This window comes from Zeugodacus cucurbitae, chromosome 4 (assembly GCF_028554725.1).
Source record: "Zeugodacus cucurbitae isolate PBARC_wt_2022May chromosome 4, idZeuCucr1.2, whole genome shotgun sequence".
Lineage (NCBI taxonomy): Eukaryota > Metazoa > Arthropoda > Insecta > Diptera > Tephritidae > Zeugodacus > Zeugodacus cucurbitae.
Window position 1 is genome coordinate 21,520,608 of NC_071669.1, and position 23,956 is coordinate 21,544,563.

The 23,956-nt window shown below is 36.6% G+C and overlaps 5 protein-coding genes across 7 annotated transcripts; 1 reads left to right on the forward strand and 4 right to left on the reverse strand.

The window, feature by feature from the left end:
• Window positions 1-5,425: 5,425 nt before the first annotated feature.
• On the reverse strand, window positions 5,426-8,742 carry LOC105217414 (uncharacterized). Its single transcript, XM_011192404.3, has 3 exons — window positions 8,515-8,742; window positions 8,338-8,456; window positions 5,426-8,274 (listed from the first exon to the last, which is right to left on the reverse strand). Exons 1-3 carry the CDS (start codon window positions 8,604-8,606, stop codon window positions 5,537-5,539), a joined length of 2,949 nt encoding a protein of 982 aa, XP_011190706.1. The 5' UTR covers window positions 8,607-8,742; the 3' UTR covers window positions 5,426-5,536.
• A 545-nt stretch (window positions 8,743-9,287) lies between these two features.
• On the reverse strand, window positions 9,288-10,576 carry LOC105217425 (histone chaperone asf1). The gene has a single exon (XM_011192416.3). The coding sequence runs from the start codon at window positions 10,357-10,359 to the stop codon at window positions 9,637-9,639; it is 723 nt and encodes a 240-aa protein (XP_011190718.1). The 5' UTR covers window positions 10,360-10,576; the 3' UTR covers window positions 9,288-9,636.
• Window positions 10,577-11,031: 455 nt separating this feature from the next.
• On the forward strand, window positions 11,032-17,220 carry LOC105217433 (trafficking protein particle complex subunit 8). The gene is made up of 17 exons (XM_011192428.3): window positions 11,032-11,338; window positions 11,401-11,562; window positions 11,617-11,908; window positions 11,973-12,114; window positions 12,181-12,354; window positions 12,407-12,616; window positions 12,684-12,784; window positions 12,854-12,938; window positions 13,160-13,323; window positions 13,379-13,841; window positions 13,933-14,076; window positions 14,143-14,293; window positions 14,356-14,502; window positions 14,564-15,028; window positions 15,094-15,528; window positions 15,591-15,629; window positions 16,460-17,220. The coding sequence occupies exons 1-17, from the start codon at window positions 11,173-11,175 to the stop codon at window positions 17,107-17,109; spliced, it is 3,990 nt and encodes a 1,329-aa protein (XP_011190730.1). The 5' UTR covers window positions 11,032-11,172; the 3' UTR covers window positions 17,110-17,220.
• On the reverse strand, window positions 17,212-18,191 carry LOC105217441 (matrix-remodeling-associated protein 7). Of its 2 annotated transcripts, none has more exons than XM_054228768.1 (4): window positions 18,175-18,191; window positions 17,846-18,093; window positions 17,588-17,793; window positions 17,212-17,517 (listed from the first exon to the last, which is right to left on the reverse strand). In XM_054228768.1, exons 2-4 carry the CDS (start codon window positions 17,972-17,974, stop codon window positions 17,400-17,402), a joined length of 453 nt encoding a protein of 150 aa, XP_054084743.1. In that variant the 5' UTR covers window positions 17,975-18,093; window positions 18,175-18,191; the 3' UTR covers window positions 17,212-17,399. The 2 variants fall into 2 exon arrangements, with proteins under 2 accessions (XP_054084743.1, XP_028898436.1); XM_029042603.2 differs by lacking the exon at window positions 18,175-18,191 and having other exon boundaries at window positions 17,846-17,991; window positions 18,048-18,093.
• Window positions 18,192-19,748: 1,557 nt separating this feature from the next.
• Window positions 19,749-23,644, reverse strand: LOC105217458 (protein Exd1 homolog). Of its 2 annotated transcripts, XM_054228767.1 has the most exons (4): window positions 23,407-23,644; window positions 21,656-23,010; window positions 21,362-21,590; window positions 19,749-20,362 (listed from the first exon to the last, which is right to left on the reverse strand). In XM_054228767.1, the coding sequence occupies exons 2-4, from the start codon at window positions 22,478-22,480 to the stop codon at window positions 20,301-20,303; spliced, it is 1,116 nt and encodes a 371-aa protein (XP_054084742.1). In that variant the 5' UTR covers window positions 22,481-23,010; window positions 23,407-23,644; the 3' UTR covers window positions 19,749-20,300. The 2 variants fall into 2 exon arrangements, with proteins under 2 accessions (XP_054084742.1, XP_011190774.1); XM_011192472.3 differs by having other exon boundaries at window positions 19,749-21,590; window positions 21,656-23,643.
• Between the last annotated feature and the right edge of the window lie 312 nt (window positions 23,645-23,956).

Genomic DNA, 23,956 nt, shown 5'->3' on the forward strand with positions numbered 1-23,956 from the left:
TAACGCTGTATTAAATGATGCTAAAACTGCATAAGCCGAGCGTTTAATTTTATTTCTAATTATTTCAACTGCTTGGAAATGTCTCGAGCTGCCTTGGTATGTTTCAAATACCTCATATGCCGTATGGGCGGCCTGTCGCCAGGACATATTCAAATTCTGGTAATGATTTTACCAGATCAAGGGGCTCCTCACACTTCACGTGGGATAATATTCTTACTGGCTCGAATTTTTGTGGAGTTTTTCCAGTGGTCAGAGTGGTCATTTGGTCCGTCAATCGTTGTAGTTTAAGGTCAAATGATTGTTGTTGTTGTTGAAGTGTGCAAGTCATGGCAGCCTGTATTAAGGCCGTTAATTGATTTGCGTCCATTATATTTCGTCGAGAAATTTGTAAATTACTAATTTTTTCAATCAAATCTTCTAAATTGTCGTTATGGCTCATTAAAACGTCGTTTACACAAAATCGAATAACAACACTGTCACAGTTTTTTCTTAAAGCTATTTGGTTTTTTTATAAATTTATTTCAAGTGATTTAATTTAATTTAAAAAAACCTCAAAAATATTTTAATGCTTTTGCACACTTTAATTTTAGCTTTGAATTTTTTTTTGAGCACTCTACTTACAATTTTAATGCTGCGTGGTCCATTATATTGCGTCCTTCTATTTATTTAGATTTAGTGGATATTTCTCCGTCCTTCTACGATTCTGCCAGTCCAACGTTGGGCGCCAATTATTTTGTTTAATGTGCTCTTTATTGAGTCTCTTTTTGAACTAAACATACAATTCACTTACAACTATAGCTTAACCTACGCTGCCGTTGCGGTACTCGCTGTAGTTACCTGTCGTAGCCGTTGGGATGTTGAGTCAGCGAATTCCACGATGCTTGCTGTTGGCATTAAGTTACTATGTTCAGATTGTTCTGTTAGACAGACAATACAGACGGTGTAACTTGACTGCCAGCGTTTCGCGTTAACTTGCACTCATTAGTAAGGTCATGACATGAAACTTTGTCTAAAATTAGTGAAAGGTGTTGTTAAACCTTTTTTGATAGAATATCGGGATATCGTCGTGGTGTTGAGCCAGTGTCGTCATTTGGTATTCGAGTGTACCTATGTCTCTCTTGTCCGAATAATGCATCATGTATTATACGACTCCAAGGCGTTGCATCGCCAACTATTTTATGTCTTATTGCAAATTATTTCTTTACCCCACCGTATGCTTTAAAAATTCTGTCAACACTTTTCTCCAGGAGTTAAATTTTCCAGGTCGACCTGAAAATTATGTAAGGCATTTTACCTTTGGGAGGAATCTTGTCAAGTTCGCCTTTTTTATTATCAGTCTTCCATTGGGATTTAGTTTCACTTTTTGGGCTGATCCTATTCCTATTGTACTGAGGTCCCTCGTCGTTTGTTTGATCCCTCGTCGCAAAATAGTCGCTTCCGTTGAATAACTTTTTGAATTATAACACACGCGTAGACGTATTTTTTGAATATCGGGCTTTCGGTTTTTTCTTTACTTTTTAAAACTTTCTATGTTAACGATCGCGTAGATGAACCTTTTAGTTTTCGAGCTGTTTACCACTTTTCGCGCGCTGGTCCCTGCTCGGGCGCCAGTTAATTATTTTTAGTATCAAATAAAATTAAAAAAATATTTTTTTGTCAGAGCTATTCTCTTTTTTTATTGAATTCACTTTATGAACTAAATTTTACCATTCTGTTTTCCTAACCTCTAAACCTAGGTGTTTGCCAATGCGTATTGTTTATAAGTGCTGACACGAATTGCATTGCACGTTTTGTAGATTCGGCCGTTTGGTGGTGTCATATCACGTTGCTTCATGTTATATGATATGAGCAAGGTCATTAGGTCAATAAATCTATGCTTTTATAGAGGTCCCAAGATTATTCATTAATATTATAGATCTGATGACATCTTGATTTCTGAATCACCATCGTTGATATCAAGTTGCCTCAACACCTTTAGGGCAATGGAACAGTCCTATAGCTACCAGTCCTACAAAACTCACTAAGGATCCGTTTACTGAATTCAAAAAAATATTTAACAATTCTTTTAATGTGAGTTAATGTATTCCTCTTGCACCTAACATTGTTCCAAAACTATTCTATAGAAACAGAATATTTTATAAAAAAAACTAGTCATCTCGAACTATATCGTATATCGAACTACTATACATATATGAATATGCCACGGGAGACGGTGAAGTATGTAGCAAATCGGTGTTGGCCAATATTGTTTTAGTTTCAAACTTTGATTTGGTACAAGAGTTATAAACATGTTAAGTTGATAGATATATGAGAGCTTCATTAATGTAGAACAAGACTAGATTTTGGATTTAGTGAATATCTGACTTTAATGTCAGGGTTAAAGACGGCTATCAGGAGTTTATACTTTTGCCAAACACATTTTTTGATACCCGTGCTATCTTTTTATTCTTTGTTTACGCTTTATTAAAGAAAAAAGCAAATATATTGGGATATATCTAAACCAATTTTGTCAATTTCCTTTCTTTTATAAAATTTTAAAGTTTTGCTGCAAATTTGAAGTACAACAATATATAATATATTTTGCATTTGACAAAGCCAATTACAAATGTACAACTTACCAAAATTAGGAGAAGTCTGTAAGCACTTAAAGGCAAAGAATTGTAACCGGAACTAGAGCATAAGTTAGACAGGATTCAAGGCTGGAATTTATCAAAACAAGAATGATTTTTTTTAAAACAAAAAAAGGAAATTGTTTGCAACCATTTAAATGATTTTCGAAAGATACGACGAAAGACAAGTATTTTATAAAAATAAAAATCGAAGAAAAAAAGCATTTACATACATAACTAAATATGTGTGTATATACATATATATTTTTAGTAAGTTGTACATCACTTTTGAAGTTGCAATAAAATTTTGCACGAATTTTTGCTTCAGTGCCTTAAACACAAAAAATGTAAATTTATGTTGCAAAATCAAAAGTACACAGAGAGAGAACTTGCGAAAGATCGGATTAAAAATAAAACGTAATAAAAAACAAAACCAAAAACTCACACAGCAAGTGCTATGAAATGTGTAACTTTCTATTGAATTTGTGCAAAAAAAAACTGATAAAAAGCCTGTTTAGCTATTTTTAAGGACATATTTTTTAGTAGTTTACAACGAGCATAAAAATTCATGCATACATACATACATACATACATAGATATATACATACAGTAGACACTCATATACATACATACATATTTATGTGCAAATGTAAAATATATAAACGCCTATTACATATATACATATATATAAGTATTCACATACGATAATTATGTATACACACATACAATACATACATAAAGATATACAAAACTATATATTGAGTATATGTACGTGCATAAATACTTACTTGTATTTAACAAAAAAAAATATTATGAAATAAAAACTAAACCTATAAGAGTTCATCGAAAATATAAGTCTACAGTAGTTTTATTTCACCCACTCTCATACGCTCCGAAGGTCCGTATGTGATATTAGAATATTGCAGCTGTAATGTAAGATTTTTTTTTTTTGAGTTCATTCATTTCCAACCATTATTTACCTAATAACCAGGACCTTCCGATCGTTTTCAGAAAAGAAGGAAAAAAACTTTCTCATAAAAGTTGTTTGTCGTCCCAAACAAGCCTCTCACAAAATCCGAAAGTGATGATCCTTCGATCCTTCCTGTATAAGTCCAATTCATTATAGTTGCTAAGATCGGAACAGTATTGAATTGGGAAGAATCATCATTCGAGCAGTCGTCACACTAAAAGGAATAGTCAATAAATTATATAATTACCTATTAATCCGACTATGAATAAAAGAGTTGATAATATTACCTCAGAAGTAAGCTAATTAAAAAATAAATAATAAGCCCTTTATCTTTCTGTACAACAGATTATATTTCTCTGTAATTGAACTTCGACCTTAAATATATCTCTCAGGTAAGGTTTCCTGATTGTAATTGATCGCAAAAAAGTAGGTGTTGATCTGTCGGGTCTCAATGAAAACCTAATTAAGTATGTTTTTTTTTTTAATTTTGTATCCCTGCAAAGCTTATTCGATTATGTAAATTGACGTTGGATAATTTTAGATGCGCTGCTGGTTCTGTTTTCTCCAAGCTTGACAAAGAAGCGAAGTGGTAAGACCCATCAATGATGAATGAGGACAAAACGAAATATCTCCTGTCAACAAACACACGATCAGCTCATTTGTGTATTATCTCCCACGTCATTGCAGACAATCATATATTTGAAGTTGCAGATAATTTCGTCTATCTTGGAACATCAACAACATCGAAAATGTCAACCTCGAAATCCAGCGCAGGATCCCTCTTGCCAACAGGTGCTAAAGTCCAAACTCTACAAGTCCCTCATAATTCCCGCTCTGCTTTATGGTTCCGAAGCGTGGACAATGCCAGCATCCAATGATACGGCACTTGAGTTTTCAAGAGAACGGTTTTGTGAAAGATTAGTCGTATAACTCAGACGATGGAACGATGGTCCGGTGGAGCACCTTTACATGCTACCTGTGAAAAAGCAGAGCATAATGCTTACCAAGCAGCTTCTGTTGGAATGCTTTCGTAGAAATCACCCCTGCAGTTACCTGCTGGAAGCCGAGCCGCCTCCCAAAGCCATCAAAAGTACCTTCCTGAAATACGTCGACGACTTAAAAGAATATACCGACAGGACTTCGGACGCGACTAACTATAGACTGAACGACATTCACAGAGGAGCTATTAACACCTTCATTGACTTCCTACCTGTGAATGGCGTACTTGGAGAAACAACACCCACCGTAGCCTCGCGAAAGACCCTTGTACAACTTCGTTCTGGATATTGTAGCAAACTAAACTCCAACCTATCCAGACTAGACCCTGACGTATTCAACATATGTCCTGCATGCAAAGAGTACCCGCGTGACACTAACCACCCCTTTTCATGCCCCCTTAACCCTACTCATTTAACACCCCTTTCCATTTGGTCCGACCATATCGAAACTGCTCGTTTCCTGGGCCTCCCGTTAGATAACTTCGATGACAATTATGCTAGGCAACAACGACATAGTTCAGCGAATAAAAATACAGCGGATACGCTGGCTAGGTCATGTTGTCCGAATGGACGAAAGCACTCTAGTTTTGAAAGTGTTCGATGCAGTACCCACTAGTTGAAGCAGAGGAGGACCTCCACTTTGTTGGAAAGACCAGGTGTAGAGCGACTTGGTTTCACATATATAAAATATGAACATATATACACATATGTATATATTTAAAAAAATCCCAGACTATCTTTCACTAACTATGAGCCATTTTTTGTTACTGCTTTTCAGCCAGATATTTTTTTATTTTTCCTTTTAATACAAAACATTTTCATTGATAGAAAATTAAACAAATATACACATATTTTATCGTATAACTTGTAGAGTTAAAAGTTTCTTATTTTCTTTTCGTTATTTTGTTTTTTTTTTTTTTGTTCAAATTCTCGTAAATCACTGTGTTTTAGAATTTAAATCAACAATACTGCCGGCAAATTTCGTCAACCAATTTCTTTCGGCTCTTCTTCAGATTACTACGTATCTTCTGAGAGTCGAGTATGTAACAAATAATATCGTGCATATTCTCAAAGCATATTAAACCAGCTGTACCACAGTTAAGATCCAGATGGCGGAAACGATTCACATTACATGTACAACCATCGAACAAGAAGTATATTTGGTCATAACAAGCGCGTCCACGGAATACGACATAATTACCCCATGGTGTCATTGTGAGAATACGATCGGCACATTTAAAGCCAGCACGTAATAACTTGCAGATACTCTCATAAGTACCGCTCTCGGAGCCGACAACTGCCATATCGTAAGCCACGCATGAATAGCCAGGATAACTGTTGGGCTTACACATGAGTGGCGGGTAATCATCTCCATCTCTGCGTTCGTCACCACAACTCGAATCGTAAGCCGAACGATCATCTCTTGAACGAATATCACGGCCATCGCGGCCACCACGGTCATCTTTCCCGTCTCGCCCGTCCCGACCATCTTGATCTCCTCCAACACGACTGCTATCAACTTGCTTACGCCCATCATCTTCTCCCTTTCTTACAATATCAGCACGCTGCATTTGACTTACAGTGCGTTTTTCAGGTTCCTTGTCCTTATCTGTGTCCTTGTCTTTATCCTTATCGGTCTTGTCTTTATCTTTGTCTTCCTTATCTTTGTCTGCTTTATCTTTATCCGCTTTCTCTTTATCTTTTCGGTCCTGTTCAGCTTTTTCCTTATCGGACTTGTCTTTGTCAGATTTGCGTTTATCCTTCTCGGATTTTCTCTTGTCTGAGTCATCTTTATCCTTTTTCTTCTTGTCTTTATTTTCTTTATCTTTATCCTTCTTGCCTTTCTTGCCTTTTTCTGATTTACGCTTATTTTTATCTTTCTTAAGCTTGTCAGTCTTTTCGCCTTTTGCTTTTCCTTTCTTCCCTTTGCCTTTACCGCCTTTCTTCTTGCCTTTACCCCCGCCATCTCCATCTTTACGTTTACGTCCTTTGCTTTTCTTTCGTCTTCCTTTACCATGACGATGACCATCACCACTCGAAGAAGATTCGTATTCACCTAGATCTTCCAAACCACCTTCTTCCTCCTCTAATTCTTCTTCAGACTCCTCAGTTTCACTCCTCTCCGGCATTTCCATTTGCACAATTCCAGATGTGATATCATCTTCATCCTCATCGTCACCGCCCAAATCGAGTTTACATTTCGTTTCGTCCTCCTCGAAGCACAGCGTCTCATTCAACGACTTCACATCAATATCTTCATTCAGTATTGGTTCTTCTGGCGCTCCGATTGCTTCATTTGCCGAGAATTCAATATTATTGATTTTGAGTGTGTGCACGGCGAACTGTGTGGTGCGATTCGTCTCTAAAAGCATCTGGGTAAACACCTTCAGTAGCATCTCTAATGAGCGAAACATTCGTAAAGTTGCATTTCTATGCACTTCCACTTCCTTTTTATCTTCACCCTCCGGTGCAGGAAGACCCTCGATTCGATGACGATAGGGATCGAACAAGTAAAAGAAGTTGTTCTTTTTGAATACGGCATAAATATTTTGATCGATTTGAACCAACAAATTATTGTCTCCAACATCGAAACTACTAATGAGCGCAGCTTCCAGTTCGGTTTGCTTGAAGTTCGGCACACATTTCCAGATACCAGTAAACTTACGTGGTGTGAGTGTATATCGCGCTTTGAACTGCGCAATCTTTAGACGATTTGGAAAACGTTCAATATCGATCGGTTCTTTTGCTTTCACACATTGTTCCCAACAGCATACGCATACATTCACACCATAGCAAATGATCTTTTCAATCATGCGCTCGTTCCACGTAGCTGGATGATCGATTTTGGCCGCCAACAAAGCTGCCACGCCTACCGGCAGTGCGCTACGTGTGCGTATCGGATCGGGACTGTTGCGCAAGAGATGTGTGTCCCCCTTCAGCACGGCATATTCGTCACTAATCACTTGATATTGATGTTCACGCTTACCGAAGTCACGACTCATAGTCTTACCATCGGTACCGGTCATCTTCACCACCTTCAGCTCGCGTAAATTGAAAGGATCCGTAGGTTGTATGCCGGATAAATTATTTATCAAATGTATCACATTATCGAGCGCCTTAAGACAGATCAACATTGCTCTGCCATTTTCTTTATCCGTTTCCAAATCTTCGGGTTTACGACCATACAAATCCAATACGAAATAAACGCCGCGTGAACGCCAGACCATTTTGTAAGTACCAGCTACCTTGATGAGACAAAAACGATGCTTCGAAAAGAACTTTTTCATAGCGACTCTAAATTTATCCATTGTCAAATCGGGTGGGGGACCTTCTTCAGGGCCAACGGGTGGACTAAAATAATACTTCTCCCCCAACTCCACTTGAAAGGCGACATCATCGACTTTATGCCAACGTTTTACTTTGGCTTCCAGCGGTGAATAGATGTGCAACGGTGAGTCGACATTATACTCGGGATCAGCTGGCTTAGCCAACAAAACTTGACCTTCTTTTAGAAGTCCGTCCAAGGTTTCTTCAGTCCATTGACTTTCCGGCGTTGTATAGACTTTCATAAACGCCACTATTGTCGTGGCAAAACGATGCGGGTGCACATCGGGTGTGCTGGATTTCGTAGCAATTGTAGCTTGCAACACACCGATTGGGGCACCCAACGTATTCACATTAATAGCTTTGGACTTACCTGTTATTTAAAAACAAAGTGTGGAGCAATAAAACTGGAGTAATGTTTGAAAAAGGGACTTACGTGGACTGCAAGCCTTAGGGTCTGGGCCGGGTGCATTATAGTCGTGTCCACCGAAAATACTACACATTTTCGGAGTGCAAAGACAGGTCGAGGTACAAGGTGCTTCATAGGGCTTGCCACTAAGTGAAATTACATTAATATTAACATTCCTTAGTTTGAGTCAATATTTTGGCTTACATTGATGGTATCGGTTGGCGTTCGCGTGGTGGGCACGCCGGTGAACAGCAAATACCACCATCATTTCCTCCAAGTTTGTTATCCGGATTCATTTCATTTACAAGAATTTTAGAATTTTGTGCTTTTAATATTTTGCGATTTTTTTATTATAATTTATTTATAATAATATGCAATTTTATAGAATTTTTATTTTTCGTCTAAGTGATTGACAGCTTAGAAATGGGTTGTTAAAATTGAAATCTTTGATTTTTGAAAAACATATATGTAAATACTTACATATCTATAAATCATTGTTGAGTTCGAGTTGTATTGTTATCGTTCTCATTCGAGTATCAATAGGGTTAACCTAAAATGTTATTGCAAAAATAACTAACATTTTTTATTCAATAGATGAACCGGGCATTAGGACATTACAACAACAACGTCAATTTGGTCCTTACAACATCAGAAAAAATCAAAACTTTCCATAAACAGGTTTTAAAAAACCTCAACAGCAACAATAAAAAGCTGAGTATACAGATTCATACAATTCCCTCAATTACCGAGACTATAAAATAGATCCAGATTTCTAACAGTTTAAACTGTCACTTCAGCATCATTCTCAAAAACCTGTAAATGCGGCATATTGTTGTTCTTGCAGTGGTAAAACATTCCACATTACAAATTTCAAACCCATTCTAAATACGTACAACTGACTATCGTAAAAACCAACATATCTCCACAACCGAAGACCGTCTAAGTTAACACTTTTTAAACACGCACATTCGATTTTTTCGTTAGCACATAATAATTCCATTATATTAACGGTTATCAATCATTAAATCATTACAAACACTCTTATATATAATTGGTTTTCTATATTTATAAATAATTTTCATTAAAGTAGCTTATTTGTTTACTAAACATCTTCAATAAAATATTAAAGTATTAGAAAAAAAATACGAAATGATAAACATAACTTATAAACTGAAGAGAACGGAAATAAAGACGAACAATGAGATATTTTTAGACCGTTACATATGCTCTGCTTGTAGAATGCACGGAATTAGATGATAGGTACAAAAATACTTTTATACAGAGGGCGATAAATAGCTGGCTGGCATAGGTTGACTACAAAAAATCCTAGCACTCCATGGCAAGCGAATTTGAGTTTTCATTGAGCGCATTAACACCATTTTCAATAGGCATATTCAGACTATTATCATCGCATGCCGCTTCTGGTGTATCCATTGAGTCGCACGCTGCACCACTGAAACCATTACCATTTGAACCAGCTCCCAACACGCCTGCTGTTGCCGAAGTTGAAGCGCCCTCATCCATATTTGCCATACCATGCGCATGTAATTGGCCATTGCCGTTTAGCAAACCATTCGATGGTGTGTCATCCCAATTTATTTTGAAGCGGGTAATGCGCGGTTTTGTAGCCAATATATTTCGCGTGAGTTTGTCAAACAAAGGTTTTGGCGGTGGATTTTCACGCATTTCTGGATCAGCGTAGTCATTATTAATGAAATAACCAACACGTACAAATTCCTGTCCACGATATGAGCAAGTAAGCAGTACTATTGTCACGCCAACAGCATCTTGTTCTGGAATTTTCGTCACATCGGGTGGATCTGCTTGAAAGACAAATATGTGACGACCTTCCGGCACGGGGCCTACATATATTGTGTCCAGCACTTGATCATACTCCTCCGACTCGGCTGAGCCAACATAAATCATTTTCCATTCCAAATCCTCTTTCAACTCTTCAATACACTCGAAAGTTAACTCGAATTGAAAAGGATTGAAGAAGCTGCTTGGGTTGTCTAAAACGACCACGTTTGTGATATGCACTTTTGCCATGATGCTGCAGTCGTTGCAGTGACAACCAATTCGTTAAAATGTCACTTACTTTATAGTAACTTGTAATAGTCTATTATTTAAATATGATTTAATGTTATTTTTTATGTTTGATTTTATTTTCTAGCTTTTTTTCTTGACTTTAATTTGCAATTGTCTCTGGCGAAATTTTTCAACAAGCACAATAACCGATGACAATTCCAATTGCCTATGACTTTCCCGCCAAACAAATTCCAGTGGAAAGTATTGGCATCTCAGTTGTTGCCAGCATTCTGGTTTTTCTTAAAAAATTTACTTTCTTAACAGCTGTTAGTTAACTTTACGTTTGTACCTAGAAAAAATTAAGAAAGCAAAAAATTTTTTTAATTCTATGAGAATAAAACTGTTACTAAAATAATCTTTATCTCGTGTAAATGGATACCTGATACCTAGTTTTAGAGTATCATATAATTGGAGATCTTTCTTCAGTTAAAACACTATATATTATGAGTGTAACGTAACTTTCGTAAAACAGACGTATGTTGATAATAAAAGTTATTAAAACGGATAATTAACCCACACATGTTAATTAAATAAGGTAACGTGTTCTTAACGCAATCAGTTGCGTTAATGTTAAATAAGTACTATACCATTTTATATGGGACACCCTGCAGCTCGAAAACTTGAAATATTTTTCTCACTCTGCTATTGCTAAAACCAGCTGATCAATTGTCAATTGTATTCGTTAAAAAAAGTGTTTTGTTAATTGCCGTGAAAATTTAAGATAATCGAAAAAATATACATTAAAAACTAACGTTAGTTACTTGGAACGTTACAATGATCCACTTAACAGGGCACAAGTATAATGCCCGAGAGATTATACAGAATATGTTCTCGCCACTAGTGGGTGTGATTTGCAGTCCACTGGCCAACGAAGTTTGTGCACGCAACAATTTGTCCTTCGTGGAAATGTTGCAACCATTTTCTAAATTGTTAAACGATGGTAAAATACAGACTTTAAATTAACAAAAGTATGCTATATTTATTTATGTTTATCATTTACAGCCCAGTTTCGTGACGTGTCCGATACAAGTGTTTCCATTAAAGGCCTACGTTTGAATTTTTGCGATGTTGATTGGCGTCCACCGCAGACAGTGCTGGCGCGTAAAATGCTCAATGAGGCGGTAACCAATGCGCATAATGACGAAACGAAATCTGTGACAATAGGTAAATGCATGTTATTAAAAAGTTGCATCTATTTATACATATACATATATTTAGGCGAGCTGAAATTAAAGCTACCAACTGCAGAGCCATGGTTCGAGCAATGGCGTGAAACCTTCTTAACTGTGCAATTTCCCGCTGATCATGAGTTCACGCGTCATTTTCTTACTTGTCTCATCGTATTAAGCAGTAGTGATCCGAACATTGTGGAGAGCGCACAAAAGCTTACACAACGTGTGCAACAAATGCAAAGTGTGACGCCACAAAAGTTGCCGAAATGGTTCAATCCCACTAACGTGCTTAACAGTTATGTAGTGCTGCATGAGGGTTCACAAGGCGATATATCTAAGTGAGTCAAATATATTTTATATTAATTGGAATATTTTTAAAACTTTTTTTTTATTGATTTACAGAGCACAACAAGGTTACGAGCTACTAAAGTCCACTTTCGGTGATAATAAGTGTTTCTTAGTGCAGATTAACTCCTTAGATGCCACCGTAGCTGGCGAAGTGCCTGACTATTGGGCAAATTATATAAAACGACAGCCCAGAAATGTAAATGTTGATACAATAATTAACTCAGAATTATTTTAACCTAATTTAACTTCTAAATACTTTCAGGAACTGCAAGTGGATCAAATAAGCGGGCCTAAAACACCACAAGATGCTATGTCCATGATCTCAATGCCAAACATTCAAATGCTCAGCGATGCCATGACGACCACTGACAGCAGCAGCGATATATCCATTTTACATCCGTTGAGTCCGGTGCAAGAAAATGCTACGGAAGCTATTGTGAGTTTTTAAATTTTTTTATGTTTTTTTCTATATTTCTATTTCCCTACAGAGTTCGAAGTTTTCCGTCAGTAGCGAGAGTATCGCATCGCAAAATATAAACGCTAATGTATGGGCAACTGAAACAGACGGCGATGCTACAGGGCATGGTGGCTGTTTGAACGCTATGGATGTTGAGAATTTACGTCATTTCGTGCAGGATTATACGGTGCGCGCGTTAATACCGTACGCTGAGCAGATGGTTGCTGTGCTCGCCGAAGCGGTAATGTTGTGTAGAAATTTTTAGTATTTGTGTAGTTATTATTTAGTTTTTTACCGTTATTTTTTAGATTACAAACAAAAAAGGTGTTAGCAAATCATTATTAAGCGCTACTAAACGCTTATTCAGCAGCAAACCAGCTACGAATGCGACTAATCAAAATGCTGTTATGTGCGTATTAACCGTTATGCAGAATATGTATTTTATTTTTTATTGACTTATTTTTTTATCTTTGCACAGTTATACACACGAATCGTCGGAATTGCAAACACGTAAACTTGGTGATCTCTACTTCATGTTTGGGCATTATAACCTAGCTTTTCAAGTGAGTACTTACAATATTTTTTGGATCTAATATGTTTTTTGGATTTTTTAATAATTTTTTTGGTATTTTTTTTTTATTTTCTTTTCTATTTTTTTTAATATTTTTTAATATTTTTTTTTTATTTTTTAAATATTTTTATTTTATTTTTTTAATATTTTTTTATTTTTATTTTTTTTTTTTGTATTTTTTATATTATATATCCTTTCACTTTCACTTTGTAGGCCTACCACCAAGCTAAACGTGATTTTGACGCCGATTCCGCTTGGCAGTATTATGCTGGCGCGCTTGAAATGGCTGCCGTTTCGGCGTTTATGCTGGGCACAGCGTATCGCAAGACCTTTGATTACATGGAGGAAGCCATTAAGACCTATCTAAACGTTTGCAAGTAAACGCAGTACATTTTCTTTATACAAATATTATATAATATTTTCACACAACAGATTGCAACAATTTGCCACGCGCGCCACTCTCCTGAGCATGGAATGTCTGCGCACATCACGCATGTACGGTGAGGCGGCCAATCAGCTGATACGCATGACCAGTGAAGATGCCGATTTGCGCTCGGCTTTGCTTTTGGAGCAAGCCTCATATTGTTACTTAGCGTCGAATCCCTCCATGTACCGCAAGTATGCGTTCAACATTGTGCTTTCGGGCAATCGTTATTCACGCGCTGGTCAACGGAAGCATGCTCATCGTTGCTACCAGCAGGCTTATCAGGTGTTCGAGAGTCGTGGCTGGAGTTTGGCTGAAGATCATATACAGTATACAATGGCGAAGCAGGCTTGTGCGTTGAAGCGACTTGAAGAGGCGAGCAGCTCGTACTCGCATTTGCTGCATCCGGCGAGTCAGCAGAGTGCGCAACAGCAAATTATTTTCCTCAAGGAATACATACAAATGCACACGGTGGGTGAAGAGTTTTTCCCAAAATTTGTTACTATTTTTAATCAAAAATTATTTATTTCACAATTATTTTATTGAAATCATATTTTTTTAGGAACTGATTAAACGGAATTCCGAATTAGGTCTGCTGGCGCTAGCGTTGCCACAGGTGGCGCAAAACTCTGTGCGTGTATTACTTGCCACACCCTGTACTATGGTCAGTGGACAACATGTAGCAGCCAGCGGTATTGACATTAAGGTTTGTTCAGCAAATACAGAATTTGAATATTTTATTTTAAATTTCTTTTTTATTCATATATTGTAGTCGAATTTCGTGGATGAATCAATTTGGCATAAAATGGAAGAGATGCTTGTGGCTACAGCGGATCCCAAGAAAGCTTTGATATTCAAGCCAACACGATTTCTCTACTCCAAAGAGTGTCCAGCTATAGATAATCCGCTAGCAGTGCAAGGCGGTGAGAAATTTGGAGATAACCTCAATTTAATTTGATTAAATATAAATATTTTTATATTCCAGAACCGATTGAGTTAGCCGTAACGGTATTTAACACTGTCAAATGCAGCATAACCTTGAATGGCATTGATTTGCTGTGGCAGCTGCAGCTAGACAATGGCGAAATGCTTTCGAATGAAACGCTCTACACCAACAATGAAGAGAGTTCGAGTAATTAAGCAGTTAAATATATATGTAATTATTTTAATAACGGTAGTTTCTTTTACCACAGGCAAAGCCGCCGTTAGCGCCGCAATCAAAACCAATTGTGTGCCCTCCGTCGTGTTGGATGAGCGTTGCGAACATACGATTTATTTTAAGATTACACCGAAATTAACTGGACTCTTACATATAACAGGCGTGGTGGGCGAGGTGGTGCTCACGGCGGAGCCCACTGCCTGCTTGCAAGGCATGCTGAAATTCGAATCACCACAGGTCAAGGTGAAAGGCAAACAAACCACGCAAATGTTAATGGATAATAAATTGAGCATTAAAGTGACGCCGGCAGTGCCTGCCATGTCGGTTAGCTTCACGCCGCTGCCAACAAACTTAGTAGCCGGTGAGATACTGCCTGTAACGGTTAGCTTGCGTAATTCCGGCATTGTGCCGATCGAAGATGTTTTTCTTTGTTGCGATCAACCGCGCTGGCTGACTTTAACAGATGCGGATACGGAAGTGCCGTTATCTATATTGAAATGTAAGGTCTCAAAGCTTTATTTTTGTTGTATCTTCAAATTTAATTGAGAATATCTTGTCTTACAGCGGTTAAAGATCTCGTCAATGAGAAGTTATCGAAAGATCGTGAGTTGCGTCGCCAACGTGTATTTCGCTTGCTGAAAAATGAAAATTCCGTTAGTTTGAAACCGCAAGAGTGCACAACTGTGCCAATGTATATACAAGCGCCCTACCAGCAAGGCGATTTCACATTGCGTCTACTGTTCTTTTATAGCTTGCCTGATGGCACTAGCGCGTCCATCAAATATCGGCTGGTGCGCCACAATTGGCAATTTAAAGTGCATGACTGTCTTTATGCTGCAATTACGTGTGTGATTAGCAATACGCTGTCGGGCGAGCTGGGTCTCGATGTAGCGGTGAAGAATGAGAGTAGCTCGAAAAATTTCGTTGCAAGTGATATGTATATCAACTCTATTGGCGTCTATAGCGCGGATCATAATATGAACAGGAATAAGTTATACAGTAAGTTGCACAGTTTACAGTTGTTTTGAGCGTACTTATATACTAAATCCTCTTTATTACAGTTACCAACCAAATGGGTATAACTACTGGCAGCGATGGTGGTAAGTTGCGTTGGTTGACTATTATGCATTAAATGAACAATTGAGCTGTGTTTTATCTCCAAGTACGACATTTACGGGAAGAAAGTCCACGAAGGTCGACTATATTTCGAAACTCGCTCAACCAGAGGGAGTCTTAGTCACCACTTACGCCGATGATTGTACGATAATGACCTCGGGCAATGAAATCGGTGACATGTGTCCGAAAGTGAACGGCTACCTACTCAACCTTTTTCGCATATTAACTGCTTGGATTCTAACACTCTCCCCAACAGAATCCACAGCGACCTTATTCACCAACTAGATGAAAGAGTACAGTCTAAACCTGAACATGTCTGTCGATGGAATTAAAATTCCGACTGTCAATAACCCCAATATTTACACTGGGTAGCCTGTATTCTTTCACTTTACATGCGACGGCGATAGTTACCAAGGCGGAGTTACCAAGTTACAGAGCCGCAAAAAAATCATCAAGTCGCCAGCTTACCAGGCTATCGGCCGTAGAACGCAGTTGGTTAAGCTTCAGACTTGTCAAAGTACCGCTTTCCGACCAGCGACAGGTTGCCCCTTCATGTCTCCGGTCGAGCACCTACTCAATGAGGCTTGTATGCTACCTGTGAAGAAGCCTAACGAAATGCTCTCCAAACAGTTTATGTTGGGATGCTTTCGTAGAAATCAAACATAGCCATCAAGAGTAATTTCCTGAAATACGTCTACGACATACAGAACTATACCGACCGGACTTCGAATACGACAGACTTTCGACAAGCACTGAACCCAATTCACTTATTATTATTTTATTTTTCATTTTCATTATTGTTTTTTTCTTTCAGCGCGCTATCTACCAATGGGCAAGTCAATGAATTTCCAATCGCGCCTTGAACGCAACAAAAATAAATTCACTTCACCACCCGCCAAGTTGCTTTACGAACGCGTCTCATTTGTTAACGTTATACCCGCTATAAATGCTGATAAAGCACATACACACATTCCTTCCGTACATGAAATGTACGGCTTTTTGGCAAAACACGAGACTTTATTCTTCAACACCAACATCAATACAGATGAGTTCAACAGCGCTATTGTGAATAAAGATGCACACACTACCGTTATATTGAATTGGGCCGCACAAGTCAAACTGATTGGCCAAGACGAGACGCAACGCTTAGTTGCCGGTCAACACTTCATACAATTGCGCAATCTTTATGAAAGTTCCACATGTCTGGGCGCGCAAGCCACACAACACGCTTTTGTTGATATTATAGCGAAGCCACAACAGGTGCGCAGCATTGCCGAGTTCGCGTTGAACGACACTGAGGCGCAACCGTTTGCCGTGTTCGCCGATGAGCAGCGTTGGGTGGATGATGAAGATGATGCTGCGGCTGTTGATGATACCGCATCGTTTTGGGAGGTGAACACAGATTATGTGGGCAAACGTTGTTTGCTGTTGGATGAGAGTTTAACAGTTGCGGTGAAAGTTTGAATGTAAAATGTTTAGCTTACTTATTTAACTTGTAATTATTAATGCATACTTTCTATTAAAATGCCGCCGTGCAATAAAATAAAATAATAAAATATAAATATGTATAGAGTATTTAAATGATATTTTCTTTTATTTCAAAGTTACTAATACTAAACAATTATACTAAACACTACATTATTTAACGAACATTAGACTAGTTAGACACTGTGCTTATATTTATTTATTGCTGCACATACTTGACAGTAGGTACAAGGTGCTGTCAAAGCGACAGTAAAGATTTTCTTTTTGCCTCAACGATACAGATTTAGTTGTGCAACTAATTCACGCTCATCGATTTCCTTCGTATTTAAATCGACTTCCTGCTTCTTTAATAGTTCAAAAATCGCCGCTAGCTGTTCTCGTTCGATTCTACACAAATTACATTTGCATTAACATCAATAATATAATTTAATAATTATTTACTTTTTAAAATACTCACTTGCGTTCTTCCTCCAATTGATCGTGCGTCAATTGCGCTTCCAACTCCTTGAGGCGCGCCGACTTCATTTTACCCACTAGGCCATCACCTAACGGGTTATCCGTGTCGACTTCTTCCTCGTCACTGCAATCATATAAATCGCCTTCAGCTGTCAGGTTGGTGTTAGGTTGCTCCTCCACTTCACGATCCGCGCGTGTACCATATAACTATTTCATTTGATTAGTTAATTTTTAATGTTGTTATACTAATTATAATCACCCCAATATCCTTGACCAAATTGGAAAAGTAAAATGCTAGCACAACAGCAGCTAGCATTGTGACAGTGCTCAGTAAATAAACATTATCGATGGAATCGAAAATTTCTGCAATGCCAAGTAGTCCACTCATATCCTTGACACTTTAAGCTTTAAAAAAATATAATATGTTTAAACAAACTGAGTTGTGTACTAAATTCGATCACCTTCAACAAAATATTTGCGCCGATAAAGGTAAACAAATACGAAAATCTATCAAGAGAAAGATTGCATAAAAATAATTACCGAAAATTGGCACAGGGTTGCATACCATGTCACAAATAAAGTACTCACAGTATGCCGTTTTATATACGATATACGTATATCTGACATCTTTTAAAATTTAGCACTAGTTTGTTTTATTTATTTGCTGCAATTATAAAAAAAGTGAAACAATAACTATTAATTTACGCGTTTAAAGCTGTTTTTAATAGATGTGTGAGTAGAATAATTTTTAAGTGAATGATAGGTTTTATCTATCTTCGTGATTCAATCATGCAATAATTATGTTGAACTGATAAATTACTCCTTTGGATAGTTTGATATCACAGTTCTCGCTTCTTTAAGTTGGATATACTTATAGTAAAATGTTGGATATTTTTTATGGGTTCCGGTACTTATATAAGTGTGTATAAAGACACGCATATCCGGATTAATTTGTATCCGGTCAACGTTAAATTGCTAGGGATTGATTCATGCTGTTACAAAAAACAAACCTTTTGGATTATAACGCATTTTAACGGCATTAAGAGAAGGGCCAGTTTCATTGAAGTGAGATTGAAAATGAAACCTGACTTACCAAAACCCAGCATTGAGGAAAGGAGTTTAATTGAAATACTTGTTATATCCCCCGACACAAAGACCCAAAAGATAAATTATTGATTTGCAATTTCGTTAAAAAGTTTATTCAATTCAAACATGTTTTTTTATAAAAAATTAATAATTTCCATTAGTAAATTTATATAAAGACTTCAACTCAAATTTTTTTTCTTCCAGAAATTGGAGTACTTACAAGTTGTCATAAAGTGTCGTAAAATCATAATGTTTTGAAATTTTACAGTGGTTCAATTGTTGTTGGATTGCTTACAAAATAAATTTACACAATTACGACTCAGTGCGTTATGTGTTCTGTTCGTGGAATATTGAAAATTTTTGTTTTTTAGTCAATCGGCTTTTGCCCGATTTATCACAACAGAATCATAACAAGTTGTTCAGAACCATCGTATTTTTTTAACATTTTCATTTATGACTTATAACTTTACAACAACTTGTGAGCAGCCTAAATATAAAAAATAAACTTAAAAAAAAAAATTCAAATCTTCAAATACAATTCAGTTACATTAATAATTGTTTATAAACAAATTTATACTTAAAGTTAAAATCTCATTTGTACTTTTTAGGTAACTAAACTTATTTACTTAACAAGTTGAGTAGATTTTATTATGTTAGAAATTAAGGAGTTCAAGGATGCATGAGATGTAGCTAGTTGTTAGTTATTTCTGAAATTTGTTGCTTTAAGACAATCCAGAGTTCGGGAAAAGGTTAATATGAATTTGTCACATGTTGATTAATTAGTTGAAAAGGGAAGTGTAAGATACGACAGGAAATCCTAAGTCACAAGAATAGGAAGTCTACTTTTTTAAACTCTTCGAAAGCTTATTTACGAAGAGAGTATCTAAATAAGACGATATTGTATCAGAGCTCCCAAATAAATGTTAACCGCTTGAATTGCGAAATAACTCATATTTATGACGCTTGCACTTATATTTTATTTTTAGTAGTAGTTCATTGGTTATCTGGACTACTTGTGGTTATCTGGACCCTACTTGGAGGCAGAGCTTATTAATTGTCAACGAGGTCATCTAACGGGAGGCAAAAGAATCGAGCTGTTTTGACAGGGTCGGACCATAAGGAGAAGGGTATTAGATGAATTTATACGATACTAGACGCCCAGTACGTGCTACGTATAAAGTGAAATAAAAACAAAATTAATTTAACATCAAATCCATTAATTCAAACAAAAAAATATTTTATTATAAATAAAGAACCCCTCGACCGATTTTGTGCAAACTTCACATAAGCCATAGGTGAGTCCGTACTTAAGTTATAAAATTACAACGAAAATCGGCATTAATTTTTATATATATAGATTTCAGGAACTTCGTTAAGCTTAACAAATAAATTATCAGCCTTAAAATGGGAAATTAGTGTTAAAAGTGTGCATTATAAACCACATATGAAGATTTAAAAGAAGACCCAAGAATGGATAAATCTGTACTGTATTTGTTCCGATTGAAAATAATGATACAAAAGGACAATTTGATTAGCGAGACAAATATATTCTCCTTATAATTCATATTCAGATTATGTATGGCATTGTGTGAACACAGTTGCTTATTTGGAAAACAAAAATTTAAAAATTAGGGTTGGAATAATTTAGTGATTACATAGTTTATTGGTTTCAAACCCTTTTTATAGGTCTCTGGAAGAGAATTAAAGTAATATTCATTCAGAAATATTATTTTAAAATAAGTAATACATCAAATAAGTGTTTGGCTTAAAGACAACCATTAGTATAATAAATAAAAGCAATTCATTTATGTAAACAATCAGCCTTATTTTAAACTTCATGTGACAAAAGCATTCCCATGAATTTTTATTTCCACACGAAAGAAAATTCGTATTACGAATTTCGTGTGTAAAACAATTTATATTCGAATTCCGACATTTTGTCACACATATTTTTGTTTTGATTTTTTGATGATTCGTTTTGAAACTATAAATGGAGATTCATTTTTGTAAATTTGTAAAGATGTAAGATTTTCCCCCGTGTGAAAAAAACACAAATGTTTGAGTTTTTTCATTGGGAATGTCGTTCACATGAAATTTACAAAGAGGCTGCATAAATTTTTTTAAAGCATCAAAATTGATTCCAAAGCATAAAGAGTTTTTTAAATTATATTCTACTTACAATTTTTGAACTTAAATTTAAGAAAAACAGAAAACAAAAAAAAAAAAAACAACGCGCATGCTATATAGTTAAAGTTTGTACTTCATCTATAAATTAAAATAAATATTACTTCATATGAAATTAGGCAGTAAATGATATTTTATAAATGATAAATAATAAATGATTATTTTATTAATTATGGTGATTTCATTTGTGTAATTTGTTTATCTATTCTCAGTTCTTCAACAATTAATGAACACTTTTAATATATCTTTTTAGCTGTTAAACAAATACATACAACTAACTTTTAAGTGAACGCTTGAAAGCTTGTTTCCACAGCCAAATATCATACATTATGCACAATTTTAATTTAATAATTCACGTTAAAGTTAATTATAAACCGAGAGCTTCACCACTTAGTTTACATTTACACTTTATACACTGAATACACAAAATAGCGAATAACAGTATAATCTTTTCGCACTTATTTCATTAATTCACTGAATTTGAATTCAAAGTCTTTTGTACTACGTTTTATATGCTGAAATCCAGCACGACTCTTACGTTGCATTTCCATGGGCATAGTGGCATCTTCACTTTCACAAAATGTATGCGAAAATATATCACATTGATTGTAGAAGTTCTTCAGCATGTGCTTGTGGAGTAGATGTTCGTGTAGCTTTAATTGCAATACTGCTTTCTTTGCCAGCACTTGACGCGCTACTAAGGACAGCGGTCGTTTATAAGGGTTATTGTGTAACTAAACAAATAAAGTTAAATATGTTTATTATTTAAATTAAATGTTCAATACAAATTTAATATTACGTTGTCTTCCGTCTCGGGGTTAAAGAAAAGACGTGTTATATTCAATGTATTTTCCACAGCTTCTATTAAAGTCATTGGTTCTTTGATTCCTCTTACGAGAGATACGGCTACAAACGTATCGAATATACCACCTAACTTCACGCCATGTCGATTCATTAGGTGATCAACTAATTTATGACTATAGTGTACCACTTTGCGTGGTCGCTCAGCCTCCAGTAGCTGTTTCATTTCACGAAATATGCTGCCTAAAGCAATAATGTCGAATATGTAGACAGTTTGAAATGTCGCTATAACCATCACTGATGTACGTTGTGCGCGTCCATAATCTACCGGCTCCATTACAAGCGCAACAACTGGTTGCACACGAATGTCTACAAGCGCTTTGTGATACTTTTGATCCGTCTGTGTAATGCATATCACCGTATTTAGCTGCTCATGTATCAACTCTAATTCAGTTGTACTGAGCGCAACATCACTTTCTTCTGTGGATAATACTTTATTTTCAGGAGATGAAGTTGGCGACTTCAGCGCGGTACCGTAGCTTGTGTGACTTCCCGATGATGTAGCTGATGTACCCGTATCACTGTAGCTATTTGAGTTACTCGAAGGTTCATCGTCTCTTATGATTTGCAACTTCTGAATTTGAGGAAACGCCAAAATTTGTGGCGAGTTATATTGACAATTTGAGCGCTGGTCATAAGGGTTATCCAATTCGATAATCTTGCGATTGAGATCAACATATTTCAATGTGCCCGTTAATAATTCACTAGCTGTTTGCACCAATAGCATTTGTCCTAATTGAAGCGTGATGTCCAAGTGCTCCATTTTATTTTGAAATATTTACAGTTAACAAATTTGTTTGCGTTGGTATGATGACAAGAAGCTGTATTTTTTTATTTAAAGTATTTATTATAGTGAAAGATATATCTTTTTTAATACTTTCTCTGGAAATATCAGCACTTTAACTAAATTAGCTTGTTAATGTTATGTTAAATAAATAGTTGAAAAAAAAATTGACATTTAAAATAATCAAAATATCAACACTGCTGAAACTGTGGAAACAGAGTTGCATTGCAATGGTATATTTTAATATAATATTTAGGAAAGTTAGAAACTGTCTTTCGTACGATTGAGATTGAGTTAAAACAATAAATTTAAACTTTCGAGCAGATATTTAAAAAAGATATTAGATTAATAGTATTTGTAATGGAGTTACGGCGATTGTGATTTGATGCGTTGATATTGGATTTTATTCCATATTCCGTTTTGTGGGCTTAATTCCTTTACAATTGATGTATTTTAGTTCGTGCTGTCTTTGAATATTGACGAAGCTGAGCGAAGTCATAAACCTTAAACTGTAAAGATAAAAACCTTAGCAAAGATAAAAACACTATTTTTAAGTTAAAAGTCATCAATCCAATAAAAAAATAGTTTGATTCTGATTATGTCGTCACGACTGTCCTGGGAACGGTTAAAATCTCAGTCTAGGGGTAGGATTTATAGTCATCTTTGCGTTATTGCATTCTCATGTAGTAACCAATAAGTTTTGTGGTCACTGTTGTCCAGAGCATACTGTGTTTATGGATGGAACACTTCTGCAACCTGCTAAATGGCAGTGAAAGTGTAACACCAGGAGATGGCGAACCCAAATCTCCAATCGATGACGATGGAACAGATGTGCCACTGCCCGACCATGAAGAAATTCGAATAGCACAATCCACAAAAAGGAAGACACAATATGCGCCAATTACCGTGTGATAGTCATCCTAAATCCTGGAGGATGGAAGGAAAGTTTCTGACTGTCTTTCACTTGGGAGTGGCCAGGAACGAGTCTTTTGCATGTGGCCCAGTGTAAAGGAACGGACCCTTAATTGGGAAGGTGCATCTGCCCAGCAGATTGATGTCCTCGTAAGAGTAAAGGCTGACATCACCGTCATCCAAGAAATGCGATGGACGGGACGGGGACGGAAGAAGGTGGCTCCTTGTGACATCTACTACAGCGCCCATATAAAGGAGCGCAAATTTGGTATTGGATTTGTGGATGAACGTCTGGCCACAATCCGCATCAAAGCGTGGTTCTTCAACATATCGCTTATTTGCGCTCACGCCCCGACGGAAGAGAAGGACGATGTGACCATATAGCTCATTGAAAGAGCGCCTTTAGCGCACCTATGATTGCTGCCCCCGCCACGATGTCAAAATCGTGCTTGGCCATTTTAACGCTAGGATAGGTAAAGAAGGTGTCTTTGGCACAACAGTCGGAAAAGCCTCCATGACGAAACATCGCCAAAGGGCCTGAGG